Source organism: Pleurodeles waltl, chromosome 2_2, assembly GCF_031143425.1.
Source record: "Pleurodeles waltl isolate 20211129_DDA chromosome 2_2, aPleWal1.hap1.20221129, whole genome shotgun sequence".
NCBI lineage: Eukaryota > Metazoa > Chordata > Amphibia > Caudata > Salamandridae > Pleurodeles > Pleurodeles waltl.
In genome coordinates, this window is record NC_090439.1 from 1016759212 (window position 1) to 1016779873 (window position 20662).

The 20662-nt window shown below is 46.3% G+C and overlaps 1 protein-coding gene across 2 annotated transcripts in view; it reads right to left on the reverse strand.

Moving 5' to 3' along the window:
* The window catches only part of ADCY8 (adenylate cyclase 8), a 915978-nt gene extending 898654 nt beyond the window's left edge, over positions 1-17324 (reverse strand). Inside the window, exon 1 of one of the 2 annotated variants that reach the window (XM_069220762.1) lies at positions 15287-17324. In XM_069220762.1, the coding sequence (XP_069076863.1) occupies positions 15287-16183 (897 nt within the window). In that variant the 5' untranslated portion in view covers positions 16184-17324. The remainder of the gene's footprint in view (positions 1-15286) is intronic. The other variant, XM_069220763.1, reaches the window with a different exon arrangement.
* Positions 17325-20662: the final 3338 nt, after the last annotated feature.

Here is a 20662-nt window from a genome sequence, read left to right on the forward strand (position 1 = left end):
TTGTGATTTTTAACGCCGATTCAGGTTTTTGTAGCCCTGAAAGAAAAGTATGCGCAGAAAATATTTTATGAAGCAAGTCCTTAAAATGAGGAGAGGGCGCGTGGCGTTTTCATTGCGTCCTTCGATTGCCTGCATTGAAGGAAGAGGGGGCGAGTGTGATGCGAGGCCCCCTGTCCATCCACTCAGCAGCCGAGGACGAGTGGAATGCAAAAACACACCTTTGGCTGTTAGAATTACAGGGATCTATACAAATGTATTGCAGTGCAGTTGAGGTAATAAGACGGCAATGATTGCAGCCACTTGATGGGGAAAAGCGAGGAAACGAAAGAGTGTTACGAGCTGTGCCAAAGCACCAGGCAGGAAACCATCGCAGAAATGACACGAGAGCCAAGTCCAGTTATGTTTCATTGAGCAACTCAAGCCCCATGAAGAAGGCATTGAAGAACCACCGTCAATACTGTGGCAGGTCACAGAGGAGGACCTGAACAATCCTTTAAATCAGCATGAAGCAACTTTTAGCATCCATGGGTTACTGGCAGGGGCTTATTGAAAGCTGGATGCCCTCGGCATAGAAATAGACGATAAAACTGCAAAAAGGCATGATGTGCACAGGGGGATGTACACAAATATTTAAGGTAATACTTGAATGAAATAATCAGATATCAAGGCAGCATTGCTGGGAGACTTCAGTGGAGGCGGCACAATGAAAAGAGTAAAGACATGCTTTCTTCCTTGAGAAGGATGTGTCAGGTCAAAGGGTGTCCAGCCCGGCCCTACTGCTGCGGATATGCAGAAATATTGTGTGCAGCATATTGACCACTAGAATATTCCGAAGGTAAGTGCATACAGGTAAGTAATGATTTACTATACTTCACTCCACAGACATTCACATTGACCGTATCTATAAATCAATATATCTTCATGAGATGTGGATGTGGAAGAGTAAATGTACTTCAATATATATTTTCTTTCACGATATTCTGGTGGTGGATATTTTGGCGATGGTATTTATGTACTCAACTTTCTCCTATACAAGTTCTGCTGTAGCTGACCCAGCAGCTTTTGATGACTAAGGGCCTGATTTCGAACTTGGTGGAGGGGAATACACTGTCACAAACATGATGGATATCCTGTCCGCCATATTATGATCCGGTTAAGTCCTATGGGGATCGTAATACGGCAGGCGGGATATCCGTCATGTTTGTGACGGAGTATTCCATTCTTTAAGTTCTAAATCAGGCACTAATTTTGTCAAATTCCACTGACAGGTACAAGAGCTTCCAGGTGCGACACTGCCAGCAGCTGTCACCGGGGCAGGCCATTGGTGACAGGGCACAGCACCAACCTGGTTGGAAGAAGACGCTGCAGGAAGGCTGAAGGAGACCATGGACTGCAATGTTCTCCAGCACTGCTCAGTATCAGCCCGTCTGTGAAAGCAGTAAAGTGCCCTGAAACTGGCGGCCTCTAAGGGATCCAAAGCACTTTTTTTTTTGGGTTACAAGTGTCATCATTACAAGTCTGAGTGAAAGGGGAATAGAACCTGGAGAGAGAATGCAGTTGTATTTTAGGAGTATGCTACAGCGTGAAACAAACCAATGGCTCTCAGAGTGCTTTACAAATTCAAAAATGGCAGGTTTCACTTATAGCAAGTTTGCAGGGTGAAAGAAACACGGGGCAGATAGGGGGCAGTAGCAACACAGTGGGCATGGGGGCCCAAAGCAGCACATAGGGTGTGAGGGCAAAGGGGGAAAGCCAGCGGGGAGAGAAAGGAACACAACTTAGCTGGAAAACACACACTCTTGATGAATGCTAAACAAAAAAGAAAAAAGTAGTCCTTGTTAATGGGTCCTATGGAAGGGCATTATCTCAACACAAGTACAGTGTCCACGCTCCTGGGGAGGGGCAAACAAAGGCAGTAACTGTAAAGCACACACGTCATCAATGAGAAGCTAGCAAATTAGAGTATGAATGAAGCCAACCAATGGCATGTAATGGGCGGTATCTAAGCCCCCTGTAAAGTAACAAAAGGTCTCACAATTCTTAGGGGAGGCCTAAAAAGGAAATGTGCAGAGGATGGAAGCAACCCATTTTTGTGTGTAAAGTGAATTATGCTCAGGCGGGCAAAGCAAGGGCATCCTGACATTCTGGGAGGATAGTTATTCACTACAGATCTTCATATCTTGGATTAAGCTTCCTAAATTGTTAGCAGATATGATCAGCTGAGTACTTTTTGTGCCCCTCTATGTTGCTTTGGTATCAAATTATACTTCAGATGACATTCCCTCCTCAACTCTGTATTGTAACTTCAGAGTAGAATGTTTATTTCTTATTTTCATGCTTGAATGCTTATTTTCCTACAAAATTGTTTTGTACTCAAAATGTTGTAAATACACAAATAAATGTGCCAAATCAGGCTACAATGCAGCCACCATCCTTTCTGTACGATATCCTGTTTCTTTCAAAATGGAACCCATGGCGCTGTTGGTGACAGATTTTAATCTGGAGGGATTATGGCCCTCATTATGACACTGGTGGCAAATGCCGCCTACCGCCACGGCGACCGTCGCCAACATACCATCGCCGTGGCTACCGACCGTCCATGCCATTATGACTGTAGCCGGAATTCCGCCAGAAGGCTGGCTGAAATCCGGCGACGGTCATGGTGGCGGCCGGCGGTAAAGTGGCGCTGCTGCCAGCAGCAGCGCCACGCCAGCAAAACGCCGCCTACCGTATCATGTTCCATGATACAGCCTGGTGGTGTTTTGTTGGCAGACGCTGCTGCTGGCAGCAGCGCTGCATCCCATCTCCTGCTGGAGGACCCCCTGCAAGCAGGTAAGTCGGGTTCTCCGACAGGAGACGGGGGTGTTGTGTGCGTGTGGGTGTGTGTCACTGTGTTTGAATGCGTGCATGCATGTGTAATGCGTGTGTGCATGAGTGTGTGTGTGTGTGTGTGTACGTGCATGTTGTGCCATGTGCTTGCGTTTGTGCCTGGATGTATGTTTGTGAGTTTTGCAGTGAGTGTGTATGTATGTATGCACACGTGGGTGAATGTGTGTATGCGTGTGTGTATGAGTGTGTATGTATGTGCTTGTATGTGGGGTGGGGGCATGGAGGAGGAGGGTGAGGAAGAACTCTGGGGAGGGGGAGGGACCCCTATCAGTGCCAGGGAAGGAGTTCCCTGGCACTGATAGTGCCTACCATCATGGTTTCCGTGGCGGTACAGAAACCATGGAAACCATGGCAGTGGGAGGGGTCAAAATGCCATGGGTGGCATTACCGCCGTGGCAGTCGGTGTGTTGACTTGGCGGTTTGGCTTTGGCCAAACCGCCAATGTCATAATAGTGGAGGTAGGTACCGCTAGCCTGTCGGCGGTCATACCTCCACTATAGCACCAACCGCTGGGGTCGTAATGACCCCCATAGTGTCTGTTCACATCCTATGCAGGTTTGAGTTTAACACAATATTTCATCCTAATCATGCAGTGTGGAGGTCTCCACGCGTTACATCACTAAGGGGTCGATTCCAAGTTCCCAACAAGGGCAAATCGGAATGTTGGGTCCACAATTACCGTTTCTGGCTGGGATTCTGCCCCTGGACCATGGAATTGCATTTTCAGGCCCAGCACGTGACCATGCGGGCCCTGGAATTAACTGATCCTTTCCTGCATGCTTTCCATAAACTGTTGGCCTATTCCTGCTCACAAACTCCTCAAGCTTTCTGCAGGTGGAATTTGTGAGTGGGTATGAAGGAGTGCCACGTTTGCACCTGGTAAACACATAATTGTACAGGGTGGTGTGTCCTGCACAGACACCACTCTGCACTGCTTAAAAAGGGACCAAAAAGATTTACTGCGTGCAGAGGATTGCACGTGACCACATGTGGACTGAGTCATGAAAAAAGTTGGAACAGGTGATGGGGCAGGACACTTCCACACACCACCTTAACATATCACATTCAGGTTTTCATTCTGTTCTGACTTTGGCACTGACTTTAACTAAAATTGGTTGAGAATGTCATTAATGCTTTACGAGATTGCATTCAAGAGAATATGAGACATGGTGCCTTCTTCCTATCTACAAAATGCTACAACCCTCTGCCATGCTGTCCTGGTGGCAGGCAGAAATGGAACTTATTGTTTCGTATTATCGGCCTTCACTGCTGTGTAAAGTAATTGGTGAAGTTATGCTACACTTGTCAGTGCCAAGAAATGTGAAAAGAAAGTGAGTCACATCCATTACTTCTACGTACCTCGACAAGCACCTTTTCCTCACCGATACCACTACTCATGGTTGTATTAAGGCAGCTAATGTAAGTAGGCTCGGGCTGAATAAAAGGGCTAGTGTGGCGTGAAAGGATAGTTTTTGGGACAGTTTTTGGGACTAGGCTGTGGGTGACGTTAGGGGTACAGGAGAGATCAGGAGTTATTGTTAGGGTAAGGAGTAGATTTATGGTTAGGGTAAGGATAAGGCATATATTTAGGGCAAGGGAAATGCTTAGAGTTAGGATAAATGTAAAGGGAAGGTTTGTGTTAGGGTAATTGTCAAGGCCATGAAACAGGATAGAATAGAGGTAGGGATAGAATAGACAAACCTTAAAGGGCTTGTTTGAGGGTTAGGGTGATGAGTTGATGCTTATGAGGAGGTGTTGAGCTGGGTAACTGCTTTCAATTTGGAGGCAACTTCACAAAGATATTTAGCAGTACCGAAAATATTACTTGTGTAGTACTGTTTTGCTTACTCTACATGCCTTTGTGAATAGATCTCAAAATATCTACAAAGGAAATAAAACGCCAATATTCAGGGAATATTTATGTACAATTGGTAAAAATAGGAGGGCTGTTCCCTCTTTGCACTTGTGCTCATAGGGAGTTGGGGGTTACGGTTTGAGGCACAAAGGTATGTAAGAGTGAAGAGCACATCTCGTACTCATAAATCCTTTTGTGAATCGACCTCGCTATGTTGAATAATGGTTAAGAAAGGTAATAGTAAAGTGGGAGTGGTAGATTATATTAAGGAAGTCGCTGCAGAATTTAGCCTTCCTTACTCCTTCCAAACCAAACTCAAGAAAAACTATAACTTCCTTTATTTCCTATGCATGACCTATGAGCCTTTACCATAATGCTCCAGAAAATTTGCAGGAATAGGTTCTTTTTTTTTCCATGTTGATAGATCTCTTTGTTTGGGCTCATTACCTACACAAACTGCAGTCTTTATACCATCCTAATAAAAAAGAGAAGGGCTAGACGTTTAGAGGGTGTGGGATATAGCAAATGCCAATGATTGTGAGGACATTTACAACCTCTTTCTGGCGCCCTCACCCGAACACCCATTTCCCTATCCATAACTCACAATTGCATCTGCAGAAGTCCGGCCGCCTGATGGCCTTACCACAGTAGGACGTGCCGTCTGAACCAGTGGTGGGGTGAGGGAGACATATGCAGTAGTGCAAGAGAGCAAAATGCCCTCCTGACCGCTGGTTGAGTAACATATATCAATAATCAGGGTTCAGCGGGGCCCTCAGGCAGTTGGGCCCTGGTGCCACTGCACCTGCTGCATCAGTGATCACAGATGTGATCTTTTCTCCACTTAAATATTACTTGGACATATTTTTGTATTCAGTCCCAAACCACCACACATACAGCGACTGAAAGAGCTTGTACTTTATGTATCTATATTTATCCTAACTCATCCCCTGGTTGCAATTCGCCGGAACCCCTGAGAGCAGATGATTGAATTTAAAGAGGACCGCTAATGTGCAAACCCGCATGACTGAAAAAGAAAATGGAGAGAACACATTACAAGGAAGGACATCTTTAGAAGGGCCTTCACCTCTCGCAGTTGCCGATTAATGACTTAAGTGACCACAAAACACGAAATTCCGCAATTCAGAAAGAGAAATCAATACAGATAAAATAAGCTACAAAGTGAGATGTCTAAAAATAGGGCTCCAACCGCTAAATGGCGTTGAACGATCCCTTGGTTTGGAAAGTGTGTTCTCTTTCCTCGGATGGAGGACAGTGAAAGCCACGTTTGCTTTTCATTTTAAAATGCGACGTGGAAAACTGTGTTTGAGTGTTCAAACGATGCTTATATTGTGGTGTTCTAAAGCACTGAAATATTCAAAGAATTATGCTGTGCATGAGATATAAGTAATTTATTATGTAGAAAAAATATCAATTACAATAAGGAGAGCCTCGCAAATAAGTTAGTTACACATTAAAAGGCATTGGATGACAAAAATCACAGTTACCACACATAGCCACAGTTACCACGTATAGCCACAGTTACCACGTATAGCCACAGTCACCACGTATAGCCACCCCTCACGACTATGCACTCTCCAGTTGCATGGGACAATGTGCATGAGGCAAGCACCGAAGACCTGTGAGATATCAGTATGTCCATCCAGCCATGTCCAATCAGCCATTTGTTGACTACTTCATGCCTTTGCAGAAAAACAGCATTTGGCTGCATTTTGGTTGTTTGTGCCACACCATATAGAGTAGATTTATAATAAACATATGCTGATTATTCAGAGGCATGAAAAAATTGCATTTGAAAGTAATTTCCTGCCCTCGTGAGAACCATGATTTCTTAAGTTTCCCAGCCTAGATCCTAACTTCATTTAAAAAGTCAACACATGACCATGTTTTCATTCTTACTGTCTCCACATACAGCAACATGAGCACTGAAACAATGTTGAATGTAATATGCCTGGTGATTCGTTTGTTCCTCTAGTAGAGTGTTGCTCTTTGTGGCTGTGGAGAAGCTTTCTTCTCAAAGAGATGCTATTCCAGGTTCTTCCTGTTCTCTCTGCTTATATCTCAGTCAGTGTGTTCACTCCATGTCTGTCAATGTTTGTCATGTAACCAGATTTGTACTGTCTCATCCAAGGACATTAGGCCAAATAAGAAGTAAATACTACTATTTAGGGGACGGTATTAAGTATTGTTGCATTTTGTTCTATATTGTGATTTACTGAGCTAATGTATCTTTTGCTCACCTTATGCTGACTGTATGATGTTACTGAGCATTTTGATATTGCACAAGGGCTATTTTTGGATGTGGGCCGGAGTTTTTTTTATAGGTAGAACCTAGACTAGTTTTAATATTTCTCTCGAGGCAAGACTCTTGACAGACCTCATTGCATTAATTTAGCATTGTGCTAGACTATATCTAGTTTTGGCTACTGATTTTTGCGTAAATGCTAGCCCCCGTTTTGAGGTTATTTGACTGCTTAGCCATATTTCTGCCTTCTATAATGATTTGAAAATCTAATTAAATTGTTATGTTTCCTAACATATCTGACTCAAGAAGGATTATTTAATTCATTATTTTGTTTGATTTATTGCAAACCCCAATTCATTCAGGGGCACATCTCCTAACAGGAAAGACAACACCTCCCCCAATTCTGAGTATGTGCTTTATCTTTCTATTATCTGATAAAATCACGTCACATTTTACCACATACATTCACAGCATCTGTAAGTCACTCAGTTACTATTGCTAGTGTGGTTCACATCCAGCTTGACATTTGCAGCAAGGCATTTACTGTTCAACTCAGATCTTGGCAAGTAAAAAAGTATCCAGTTGGTATAACATCAGTAAAATAGAACGTTTTGCATGCCTTGATTAACTGAAAATGTTCTTTTTTTACATGAGATTAAGCCTGCTTAATAAAAATTATGCACAGCCCTGATCAGTGGCAGCTGACCATGCCTGAAAATGGTAGGGAATAACACTTGCCATGGGTTGACTTCATTGTTTTCAAAACTTGCCTATGGTGCATCTATAAGTTAAGAATTGCCTCCGGTGTACCAATACCACAATTATGCCATTGGTACCCCCTTATGCCAAGAATTACACAGAATATGTCAGTACTAGAATTTTGCCATTGACATTGTCCATTTACCATGGGTGACCCAAATGTCAGAAATCTATGTCAGGGCAGCTTTGTCTCAAGGTTTGCTTCCCCCAACCAGACCTCTCACCCTTATATGCCATGATTGGCAACTAATATCTCCAGTGTGAAAGAACCATTATTTTGGCATAGGTATCAATGTAATGCAAGAATTACAAGTATGTCAGGGTCTACATTTTTCAACAGGTGCCGTCCCTTATGCCACGAATTACCTTTAATATGCCAGCACCAGCAGGTTATCTTGTGTGTCCCCATAAGCCAAGAATTACCTCCAGCATACCATGACCAGCAGCAGATTCACTAGCATAAAATATGCTAACCATTGCACTTTCAGTGACACTCATGCTAACTTATTCTCACTCTGTCTCATTCACTCGCTTTCCCTTCGCTTACTCTAACACCTGTCACGCCACCGATGTATCTTCAGTTAAAGATTCTGCCTCAAGTATCTCTCATCTACCTTTTCTTTTATATCTGACCCTACTCCTCCTCCTTTCTCACGTGACTAAATATCATCGCTCACAATGTATTAGATCGTTATAGCTTCTTCTATGTAATGCTGAAGTATGTCCACTTCGCATTGTGATATAAACAACACGCTGGTCACTTTGGGTAAACTGCACTCTATAGGAATGCATAAATAGATAAATAAATAAATAAGCCATATTATCGATCTTTTACAAAAGCGAAATACATTCTTTCCATTCTTCAGCTCTAAAGTGAGTAAAATTCCTTTGCAGTCACAAAGTCCTGCCACCCATTCTAGAATGTTTGATTCTGAAAATTGTGAGAAAGGAATTACCTAAAAAGTAAAGGCTACAAACACTTACAAAAGGTGCACAAAACCAATGGAGGAAATGCATCTGTATCAGGTATCCTGGCCTGTTAAATTCCAGAATCCCATCTGTCTTGTTTGACGGATTGGATGCATTGTTCACCATCCACCAAATGGAGATCAACATTAAGACTTTAATTAGAATTAACCTAAAACGAACATGGATTCAAACTGCTCGATGGTCGCCTATACAACTACTGAGATTATTGCAGCATGCATGCCATAGCCAGATCATGAGACCTGCACTCGAGCTGTGCATTCAGACAATTGTGTTGGTTTTTCTCCAAACTTTTCCTTCAGCCCTGAGGAAGTGGGAAGCCATCCCTGCGAAACACGTGTTGACTGGCTGTTATCTGCTTCACGGAAGAGCTGGTGGCAAATTAAGGTCCTGATATCTTTGGATTCTATATATGGTCAACAAGGAAAGTACTGTTTGAAAATTGGATTGGTATCAACCCGGATACATTTTGATGGACTGAATACTGCTATCATATGAAGGACTGTGTCAAACAGATGGATCTGGGGACAATATTGATTAAACAAATGTCATCTCAAGAAGAACTGTGCACCACATGGACTCATGATATTTAACCTCAATATTTGGAGTTTTCTGTTAGAATAATACATCTGTGTCAATAATGTACTGTCATTTTTATGTTTCATACAGTAAAACGCCTACATATATAATTTGAAATTGAGATCTCTCCCAATTCATGTACTTATTTATTCATTTTGCTCTGTATTACTGCCTGAGTTAATAAGAAAATGAACTATTTCTCTTGTTTTGTTAATCAGCAAATTCCATAGTGTAAATTGTTTTTTATTGAGTGTGTACAACATGTTTTCATGTGCCATATCAGTTAAAATATGGAACCTTCCTGTTGCCTCCTAGCACTGGTGCACTATGTGCTGCCTAGCACCAATGCAGGCAAGATTGTTTTTGTGCAGGAAGGGACACCTTCCTCCACAAAAACAATTATTAACAATGTTTTTCTCTTTCTCTGTGTACTGCAAAATGCTGCATGTGGTAAAAGGAAATAACAATGAGGAAGATGTAGCATTTTGACACATCCCCAGGTTTATACGTCTTTGTAAAGCATGGAATGCACCAAAATCCATGGGTGGATGCATGGGAACACCCATGCTCCACCCATGGAATGCCTTCCCAAAGCTATACACTGCCTTATGTTAGTTTGTATTTACTAAACCACGCAAGACCACACAAAGTGGTTTTGAATGGCTGAGTAACTACCAAAAATGCCACAAATATGATGCAACCATGGCACAAAATCTTAGTAAATCTGCCCTCTAATGTATATATTTATTAGTTAAACTTGTAAGTAGTAGGATGTTAAGCCACCTGTGGCAGTCAGACCATTAACTCAATCTGGCAATCATCAGAGATTCAGTCTGCATTAGAAGCTTAGGTGCAACTCCCTTGTCTGTTTAGGGTCACTTCACTGTAGATGATCACATTCTTCCATCCCAGCATCTCTAAAAACAAATTTGTTTCTACAAATGCTATGTGCAAGCCATCTTCTGCACAGGCTCCTCCTTCTACTTTACATTAAAACAAATGCTGGACTGAGCAGACACCTCTACACATGTCCTGGTAACAGTGTGCCATGCTCAAAGAGAAACATCTAGCCAGGGCCACTCGAGCAACCTTGAGTGCAGACAACTCAAGGGACATCTAGCCAGGGCCATTTAAGTATCATCCAGCACAGACTGCATGAAAAACATCGAGCCGGGGCCTCTCCAGCAACATCGAGCACAGACTCCTTGAGAGACATCACACTAGGGCCACTCAAACAATATCCAGCACAGACTGCTCAAGGGACATCCTGCCAGGGCCATTCGAGTGACATCAAGAACAGACTGTGTGAGGGACTTCTATCAATGGCCACTTGAACACAGTTGAGCACATGCCACTTGAGAGACCCTGAGTCAAAAGCATGAGGAACATGAAGCCAGGGCCTTTCCAGCAATATCGAGCACAGACTGCGCAAGGGACATCCAGCCAGGGCCACTCTAGCAACATGGAGCACAGACTGCATATGTGACATTCATTCAGGTCTTTTTGAGCAACAGTGAGCACAAACTGCTAAAGGGGCATCCAACCAGGGCCTCTCAAGCAACATCGAGCACAGACTGCGCAAGGGACATCTAGCCACAGTCGCTCGATCTACTCAGGAGACTGTCACCCGAATGCAAGGAGTACAACCAGGGCCACACAATGGACCTTGAGCCAAGACCTTCCCAGACCTTTCGAAGCTGCTCATCCCTCCCCTGCTGCACACAGGGTAATTCACATGAGAGACAGCTTCCTTAATTGTGTTCCATGAAACATGGGCAGTTGGGTACATGCATATCATGTGTGCTGTGTTGCAAACAGGCCTGGATTTGGAATCGGCCCCGAGGGTCCAGCAAACCCTTAAAGCCATTTGTGACTCAGTAATGGATCTTTTTTGTGAAACGTGTGGAGGAATTGTTAGTAGGGTTTCTTGCAGCATGGAAGACATTCTCTTGTTGGATCGTGTGTTCAGATTAGAAATGTTATACCCACACCACACTTTAGGGAGAACCTAAAAATGAAGGCATCTGTTGCGATGCATAATTCAATGCAATTATGTGAAATAATTCAAGGATATGACATAATTCGTGTAAATTTCAGGTGTAGGAATTGCAGCTGTCTGTGCAGCAACAGACAAACAAATCATATGCCATAACGCTATGTCTAGCTTAGTGCTTACAAAACATGCTGCTTAAGGCGACTTGATGCGCAAACAACTAGTACCAACCAGTATTTTGTGATCAGACAGAACACTTTTACATCTTGATTCTAAGTAGGTTAGTGTTTTATGACCTCGTAGAAAACTGGGTGGAGGGGCTGGATTTCCGAGTCGAGAGGTATTTATTGAATCCGGAAATTGCTGGGTACTTCAAAAATCTTGCTTTTGATTAAATGTCAGCAGGAGCTTAACAGGAGAAAACAATACGCAATGCAAAAACATGCAGATTTGGGTATACTAAGCTCGCAAATCAGCATGTTATTCACCCAAAACCCGGGGTAGCTGTTGTTTATTGCACCCGATAAATAACATATCCGATGGTATTACTATGTATCAGATGCAATAAACACCCCACCTCGTAATGAGAGTCTTCGTATTTACATGCACCGTGAAGTTTGCGTTTCCGATCTTTTTCGTCCCTTGGCTGCCCCCTCCCAGCTTCTGAAGCAAAACAGAATCGTCACACCCAGACAGGCTTCAGCCTGCCAGCTGCTACTTAACACAAGAGATGACCCTCTAAGTGCTGCCAAGTCACTTGTCCTCGTAAACTTTGTGGCGAGACGTTCACTCGTGGAACCCGGCAGCTGTGTAGGGAGGCTGTAATGGGCCCCAATGCGAGCAAAGAAAATGGACCTCCTGCCCTCTGCTGGGTGGGAAAAAGTTTCAGTGATCCCCTAGCTTCCTTGGGTACCGGTGCCGCTGCACCTGCTGCTCTGTGGATAGCCTCGTCCCTGGAAATGTGACTGTAAAAACACTGCAGACCGGTTGAGACAATCGCAGTGTTCCTAGCGAAGGAAGCTGTAGTTTATTATGAGGGCCTCTGCCGACTACACAGTCGAGTTAAAACTGAATGGATTACATGCAGAGGATGAATGGGGTGACAACAGCTGTCACGGCCCGCCCTGGCATCACCAAACACAGAGACAGCCCGCGAGGCCTGCTGTTGGGAATGCGGGCTCTATTGGTCTATACATGGCTGTGATAGCCCGATGCTGGCTGAAAGACAGCAAAGCTGGGTTAGGAGAAAAATACAATTTGACTCTTCGCTGGGTGTCCCCTTTAAAAGGCCTGCGCGGCCAATGGCGGGCTTCCCCGGGCCTGCCAGCCTGCAGCTGTCGCAGTCTATTCTGGTGCTCGCTGGCACTTAATAGAGTGCAGCACTTCCTTGTCCTAAGCCGCTTATTGTATTTCTCCATTGGCAGAGCAGCTTAGGTCAATGGAGTGTGGATGATTCGCCACACCTCTGCCCAGCCTTGGCAGCTCCTGCTTTAGACGGTCAGAGAGCTCAGTGGTCTCGCGCTGAAGACAGGCAGGGTTTCTTCACACCGCCCGAGGACTCGTGTCTGCACTGAGGGAACAGGAAACATACCTCAAGGTCACACACGCCATTTACAGGTGCACACAACCACAGTGTGCCAAAGCGAAGAAACACGTCCATGGAGGGAGGAGGCGGTGTGAGCTAAAGGCTCCATTACAAATTTGGAGCTAGAAGACGGACTGAATCTCGGCTTCCTCACTTGACCAAACTGCGCAATCTTGGGCAGATGTTTTAACTCTCGGTACGTCGCTTCCCTTGTCTGCCAAAATGATCAATTGGGGGATTCTGTTATCAGTAATTCCTGTATCCGACACTGCACTTACTACATTCAATCTATATCTAGTGTTAAATCATATCTGATTAGACAGCATTTTATCATTATGGACAGCAAATAAATGAAATGAAAGTTCATGTGCCGCAGTCTAGACAGCGTGGTTCTTCGTCGGCGTTATGTACTCGCGCACATACACACACTGAAAGGCACACACACCTAAACACGCAAGCATCTCGCACGAACACAATACCATTTAAAAGAGAGTAAAAATGTCATATTTGGGGCGTGAAAGTTGCTATTAAAGCGTGTGCTCGTTCTGGAATGCTAAGTCTTGTTTATAACCATGACAGAAGACTGCCCCAAAACCATTAAAAATGCCATTTACTTCGAACAGAGGTCAACAAATCTAGCGAGCCGTCCAACAAACCATGCGACGTGTTTGCAATGTTCAGAACAATCTCTGTGTGAGGAGCGATAAGCCTTGACAGGCTCTGAATATCCGGGCATTCCGGTGGTTTCCGCGCGCTCCACACCACCCTGACAGCCAAAGACGAAATATCCAGCCAGGCTGGAAGAGGAGGTGAGCAGAGCACGCCGCCCCGCCCCCGGCAGTGACGGGCGGTCCGGCCTCCCCCTCACGGACACTGATCAGTGGGTGGGCCTGTGGGTCAAGGTGTGCAGGAGGCCTCCTGCTGCAGAGGTCGCCCTTGGTGAACCCTGAGTCCGCCCTCCCATTAACCTACATTAGTCTGCGCCAGCGGCTTGCTGCGTTGGACTGCGGGTGTGTAACAACATTATTGATTACTTGTGAAATCGCCAGGTAACATTTCATTGAGAATGTACTGCATTTTTTATCAGGCGCCTGAGCAATCACAACACAAGTCATCTGTGGGACTTGAGGTTGAAGAAGGAAATAGCGCCGCTAGAGGGCGCCAGATGCGAGTGTGTGGATGACTGGGAAGGCGAGAGCAGTTCAGCACCGAGAGCCGGCGGACAGCTCCCAGACGAGCTGAACCCGGAGATGGGGGTTAAGAGGCTGAAGAGCTCCTTCAGCGCCCGCACGCCTTCCTCGTCCATCATTTGAATAATGTATTAGACAATTTAATAATTGAACCTAGGGCGAGGAAGAAGATCAAGTCGATTCAATTACGCCGGCATGTCCTCCCATTACACACCCACGCTTCACTGACAAGTGCGCGGAAGAAGCCCAGAAAACAGCACAGCTCTAGAACTGTAAACTGCACCACACAGGCTGCTGGTGGCAACTTTTGGAGGCGGTGCACAGTGCCCGATGCGGAGCTCTCTGGGGGTAAACAGACATCGGTGCGCGGCCCATTGACACAAAGACTCGTGCTGAATGGAGGCAGCGGAGTGCCTGTGCGCAGCGGGTACACGCAGACACCGCTGGGCAGCACACGGTGCCGGGACCGCGCCGTCTCACCGCTCCGCTATAAATAAACAGGCAGGGTGCGTTTCAGGGGCGAACGCCTCCAAGTCTGAGTTTGTGTAACCCTGCGAAGAATTGTTGTAAAAAACGTTTTTAAAGTTACATAATCCGCAGAATGAAAGGCGCGTGACTGAGACACCAAGTATATAAGGTGTATTTTAACAGGCTGTCCATGATCATAAAATATCGTCAAATGTGTAAACTGGGATTCACACCCAGCTCCCTGGTCCCCCTCCGCTCTGCATGCGCGCTAGCACACTTTAGGAATTCGGGTGAGCAGAAAGGCTGGACGCTGCCCATCCCAGTGACATGTCTTTTGTGGGCGCTGCCGAGTGGTTCCATAAAATGCTTACTAGTCTGTTTCTAAAGCCTCGCAGCGTGGTCCTGAGTAGCTAGACATTCAGTTATTAAGAGGAGGTAGCGATTTAGGCATGAACAGACATTGGTGAAATTCATGGGCTACATGGATCAAACATACCACGGGATACATGCCACTTACATCGAATTAATGAATGCAGTTCCTAAAGCAATTCCATTGTTTTAATAAACGTCCCTTGTAAAGTGGGGCAGGGTGATACCAGCCTCTGGAACAGTCAACCATTATTTCCAAACAATAGACACACTTGCCGGACTCAATACATTTCAGGGGAAGCGCGTGCAGCATCTCCCGCGCGCTATAACTAAGGGGCAGCAGTGGTACCTGGTTGATGGACTTCACAGCCAGCCTGGGGATGACCAGCTGCATGACGATCTGCAGGAGGGAGGTCACCAGCCCAGCCAGGATGGCCCAGGTGAGGGGTAGCGGAAGCATGCTGTAGGTGGCGAAGAGGGTGAAGAGCACGTAGCCGATGCCGTCCCCCAGCAGGCCGTAGCCCAGGCCGGCCGCCAGGATCTGCGTGGCCATGGCCACCCAAGTCAGCACCCCACTGTACTGCAGGTAGGTGTAGGAGGTGGTGTCCTTGCGCACCACCACCAAGGCACATATCACCACCTCGATGCCAGTGAAGAAGCCGAGAAGGATGCCCTTGACGGGGTCCATGGGGGCCGAGGCCAGGGTCAGGTGCAAGACCAGCAGGGTCAGCTTGGTCAGGACATCCAGGATGTTCATCACCACCTCGGACTTGCGCCGCTGGCCCAGGAAGTAGCGCTGGTAGAGGCGCTCCAGGTCCCGCGACTTGAAGGAGTTGCGCAGGGTGGGGAAGATGACCCCCCGGTAAGTGTAGCCCCAGTTCAGGAAGAAGTCCGAGTTGCTGGGAGCGCAGTCCAGGTGCAGGAAGCCCAGGTCGCTGCTGTTGCGCTCAGGGAAGACTTTGGTACCCCCGTTGTTATGGCGGTCCCCTCCGGAGTGGCGGCTGTTGGGGGCGTAGGGGCCCCCCTCGGGGGAGGAGAGACCCTTGGCCCCGCCGCCCTGCTCGTGGATGAAGCGCTGCTCGGTGATGTGGCGCACGGCGCTCTGCCACAGCAGCCGCTTGGGCCGGGGGGTGGCCGGGGTCCGGTTGATGGTGTACAGCTCCTCGCTGGCGCTGGTGCACTTCACCTCCGAGAGCTCCATGGTAGAGCTGTAGATCTCCTGCGTCTTCTTCCTACCAAAATACATGGCTCGCCATTCCCCGGGTCACTGGGAGGACGGGGCTGCGCGCTGCACGCTGTGCTTCAGAAGTTGCATCGGGCTCACGGAAGCCCCGCCGAGCCTGCGCCAGGAGCTGGCGGGGGAGACCGAGAGGGGAGCATCGTAAAGTGCTTTACAACAGGGCTTGAAATGGGCAGGTACTGTCCGGCACTGAGCACTTGCACTTCTGTAATTATAAATGTGGTGCACCTGCACTTCTCGGCACTGGTGCGATATATTTAATAGGACAGTGCCTACATTTCTCAAGCGCAAACCGGTCTTGTGGACTGTGAGTACCAGCACTTTTATGTATCCATTTAAAGCCCTGATTTACAACATCCAGATAACTGCAGGCACCGTAGACAAAGGCGATCCTCGGCGCTTTCACGCAGATCCCCAGCGCAGCGTGGTCTCCAAACGTGGAAATGTTAAATCATTAACGGACACCATTCTTGCAGCAGACGCATCCCTAACGGGGATGAACACTGCCTGGCATCGCTTATTCTCTGGAAGCTCAAGACACATACGGACAACAGCAGTCAACAAAAACAGTACATGTGCGCCCACAGGTCCGAAATTCAGGGAGGGCTTAAGCCCCCGACCACCGGCGCCTGAGCGGTCCAGTCATTCCCTTATGTGCTGCGTTGCTCATTGCAGGAGCCGCGGGTCTGCTGCGCTCCGCGTCGCCGGACTCCTCGCGGTTCCCCAGCTCTTCAGTGGAGCCCAGAAGTTAGATCCACGCGCCCGGCGGGGAGGCTGGAGACAATGGCCGCGCGACGGCCGCGCGAGGAGCCTGCCGGGCGCCCGGGCGTCAACGCTGCTGCCTCCTCCGAACACATCTTTGAAAAGTGCGGGCGCGGGCCGCGCGGCTTGCGTGACGGGCGGGGAGCTGAAGCGCGAGGCTCTTGTGCTGCCACTGCCTCGCGCCCATGTATTGGCATGTCCGTCCCCACCCTGCGCGGGAAGGGGGAGGAGCGCCGCGCGCGTGCAGCAGGTGAAGCCCGGGCCAGATCACTGGCTGCGACAGCAGCAAGCTTCCAGCAGCGCCTGAGATACTGCGGGATGGACCCCCGTGTCTCTCCCCAAGGGGACCGCGCGGGTGGTGTTCAGCAGTGCACGGCAAGCAACTAGGGGCGCGAAATCCACCTGTTCAGTTTCTCCCCATGCGGTGCTGTTAGAGCACCTAGGGGCCCAAGGTCAAGCAGTTCAACTTCTCCACATTGGGATCGTGTTAGAGCACTGAGGGACTCAAGGTCAAACTGTTCAATTTCTCTCCAGGGGGTGCGTGTTGGTGCACATAACAGCCATGATCAACCGACTCGCCTCCTCCCTACTTGATATTTGTTAGAGCACCAAAGGGCCCAAGGTCACCTGTTCAACTTCTCCACTTCGAGCACTGAAAGGCCCAAGGTCAACCGGTTTAACGTCGTCTAATGGGGTGAGTGTTAGTGCACTTTGTGGCATATTTACAAGCCCCTTGCACCGCCCTAGGGTCATTTTTTATGCTAAGGAGGCCCCACCATGCACCACTTTGTAACCCCCTGTGCTACATTATGCATGTACCACGTATAATCGGGCATGTATACAAACCCCTGGCGCCTCCTTGTGCCACCCTAGCGTAATTTTTTTTTTTACGCTAAGGAGACATTAAGAGGCCCCCACCATGCACCATATTTAGAAAGTGCCACTTTGTAGCCACTTGTGCCACATTATACCAATGCCAGGTATAACGTTTGCAAGAGGGGGGCGTTCTCAGACAGGGAGGTCCAAAAAAATGACTCAGTGAAATGTACAACATTTCATTGTGCCATTTTTTTCGTCATTTTTAACGCCTGCTCAAGTTAGGTGATAAAGTGATGCTCCCATAATGACATATAGGCCTCCCTGTGCTTTGCTGGCCTGGTGCCATAATTTAATACACTAATCCAGCAAAGCGCCACAATAGCGTCATCAATTATGACGCTATTGTGCTAATGTGCGCCATGTTGCGCTGTATAGTAAATACAGTGTTACCATTGTGACGGTAGGAGGGCACAGGGTGGCACAAGAAAGTGGCGCATCAGAGCTGATGTGTCACTTTCTTGTAAATATGCCCCCTTGTGTCCAAGGTCAGCGGGTTCAGCTTCTTCCCACAGGGGGCATATTTGAGAACAGACAGGCCCAAGGTCAATCCTTTCAACTTCTCCCAATCAGGTGTATGTTTTTCCGCAAAGTTTTGTTTTTGGAGTGTGAGTTTAGGCTCAAAGAAAAAGGCCTCTCTGATGGAAAGGACGAATTACGATGAAAATCATGTTACCTTTATTTTTGTGAAACCCCAACCTGCCAGCCTATGACTTAATTTGACTAAACAGTAAGTGCAGGGACCAAAGTTTTGCTCAGAAGCCCCTAGCCAGTGCTCTCGAAAGTTAGGTTGCTCAACAATAAGGCTAAATAATCTTAGTTCCACTTCATGTCTGTTTTCTGCATGTCTCTTCCTCCTTGTTTCTCACGTTTGTGTTCTCCTTCTCTTGCTTCGGAGGATAGGCTGATGAGGAAAAATAAGTACTGATCGCTAAAAACGAGAACTGGTAGGCCCCATCTGCAACCAACTGCTAAAATTTAGCACTGTTCAGCTCCCTACCTTTTCACTCGCTACCTTTCCCTCATTTATTCTTGAACATGTAGTCTCTTGTACCAGCCCCCTACCTTAAGCCACATGGCTGCATATCCTCCCTCATTTCCAGTAATATTTTTAAGAATATAACCAGGGACACTGAAATTATGTGGTAGGAGTGGGCCAAGTTATGCAGCATAGTTGAGTAAACTGTGCTGCAAGAAAAGGCAATTATCTGGCATAATGCAGCACATTTTGTAATAGTATTACTTCTTTATTTCATCATTTTTAAATTTGGCAACTGTCTAGACATTAGGGCATCTCAGTACTACTAGTTTAACATCAGAATGTAGCATTTTACCACTTGAGGGCTACAAGAGATTAGGTAAGCAACAAGGACGCCCATACCAATAACTATTCAGCAAGTTAGGAGCCTGTCCAATTTTTTATACTAGTAGCATTGAACATGTTTCCAAATGTGTCACAACTGACAAATAAAAAAGAGGCATCCAGAGATAATGAGTTCTTTAAGATAAATCATATTTTCAGTCAAGAAAACCATTATTAGAAGAGCTTTACTTTGTCCAAAGCAGATATTTTAGATTGGCATGGATTTCAAGGTGGGGGGCTGCCCAGCCCAGGGAATCCCATTGTGTTGGGGAATATGTTGAATGTGTTTATATAAATTTGTTTTAGCAAGTTCCAAACTATTAGTCTTAGCAGATAATGGCACAGCAGCAAAAACCCTTCATCATAGGGAAATCTAGGCTCAGAGATCTCTGCACACATAGATTTCCACCTGCTCCCAGGGTAGGCATCTCTGCCTGATGATATTCACAATTTCTGACTATTAGCAGAATTACACATCTCCATCTCATTCTGAATTTGTTTTTGCTGACCTTAGAACTCTGTGCACTTTACCACTGCTAACTAGAGCTAAAGTGCTTATGGGCATTCCCCAAACATCATAAAGCTGGTTTACACCCGATTAGCATATTTAATTTACTAACAAGTCACTTTTAAATTAGTATACCATATACAAAGGGCCCGTAAATTAAATACTACTAGTGGGCCTTCAGCTCTTCTTGTACCACCCACTTAAGTAGCCCTTTAGACCATGTTCCAAATCTGGCATTGCAGCTTGAATCCAGTTTTAAACTGACAATTTGACTTGGCAAAATAAGCCCTTTAGCAAACCTTAAACTCCCCTTTTATTACATATAAGTCACCCCTAAGGTAAAACACAGTTAGCCCAAAGAGCAGGGTGCATTGTAATTAAAAGGTTGGACATGTACTTTTAAGCTTTACTTGTCCTAGTAGTGAAAAACTCATTAATTTGTTTTTCGCTATTGCGAGGCCTCCTCTCCCATTGGATGACATTGGGTTGCCTTTTTAGATTTAATAAATGATGACCTTCAATTAAGGACAGGTAAATTCATATTTGGTGTCTAAGAAATTGTAATTTAAACTTTTCTTTACTGGTAAAGTGGGGTTTTAAGTCACAATTTTGAAAATGCCACTTATAAAAAGTTGGCATCTACCTGCCCTATCTATTTTGTGCCTGCAACCTGTTCCTGGGTCATGACTCAGTTGGACTTTGTTTATTCGTCCCAGGCAGCCACATAATAGAGGGATCAGGTGTGCCTGGATGAACCATCACTGGCAGGATGTGGGGGAGCTGGGCACAGTCCCACTTTCAGATCAATAGTCTGTACCCTGCCTTCACACAACATTGTTCATGCAGCCAGGTTGGAGCTAGAGCAGCAGAGGCAGGACATTTCAAAGGGAATTCTCTAGAAACTTCGACTTCAAGGAAGGCACCTGGCATAACAATAGGACCCTCACCCCCCACTCTTCATTTCATTTCTGGACCT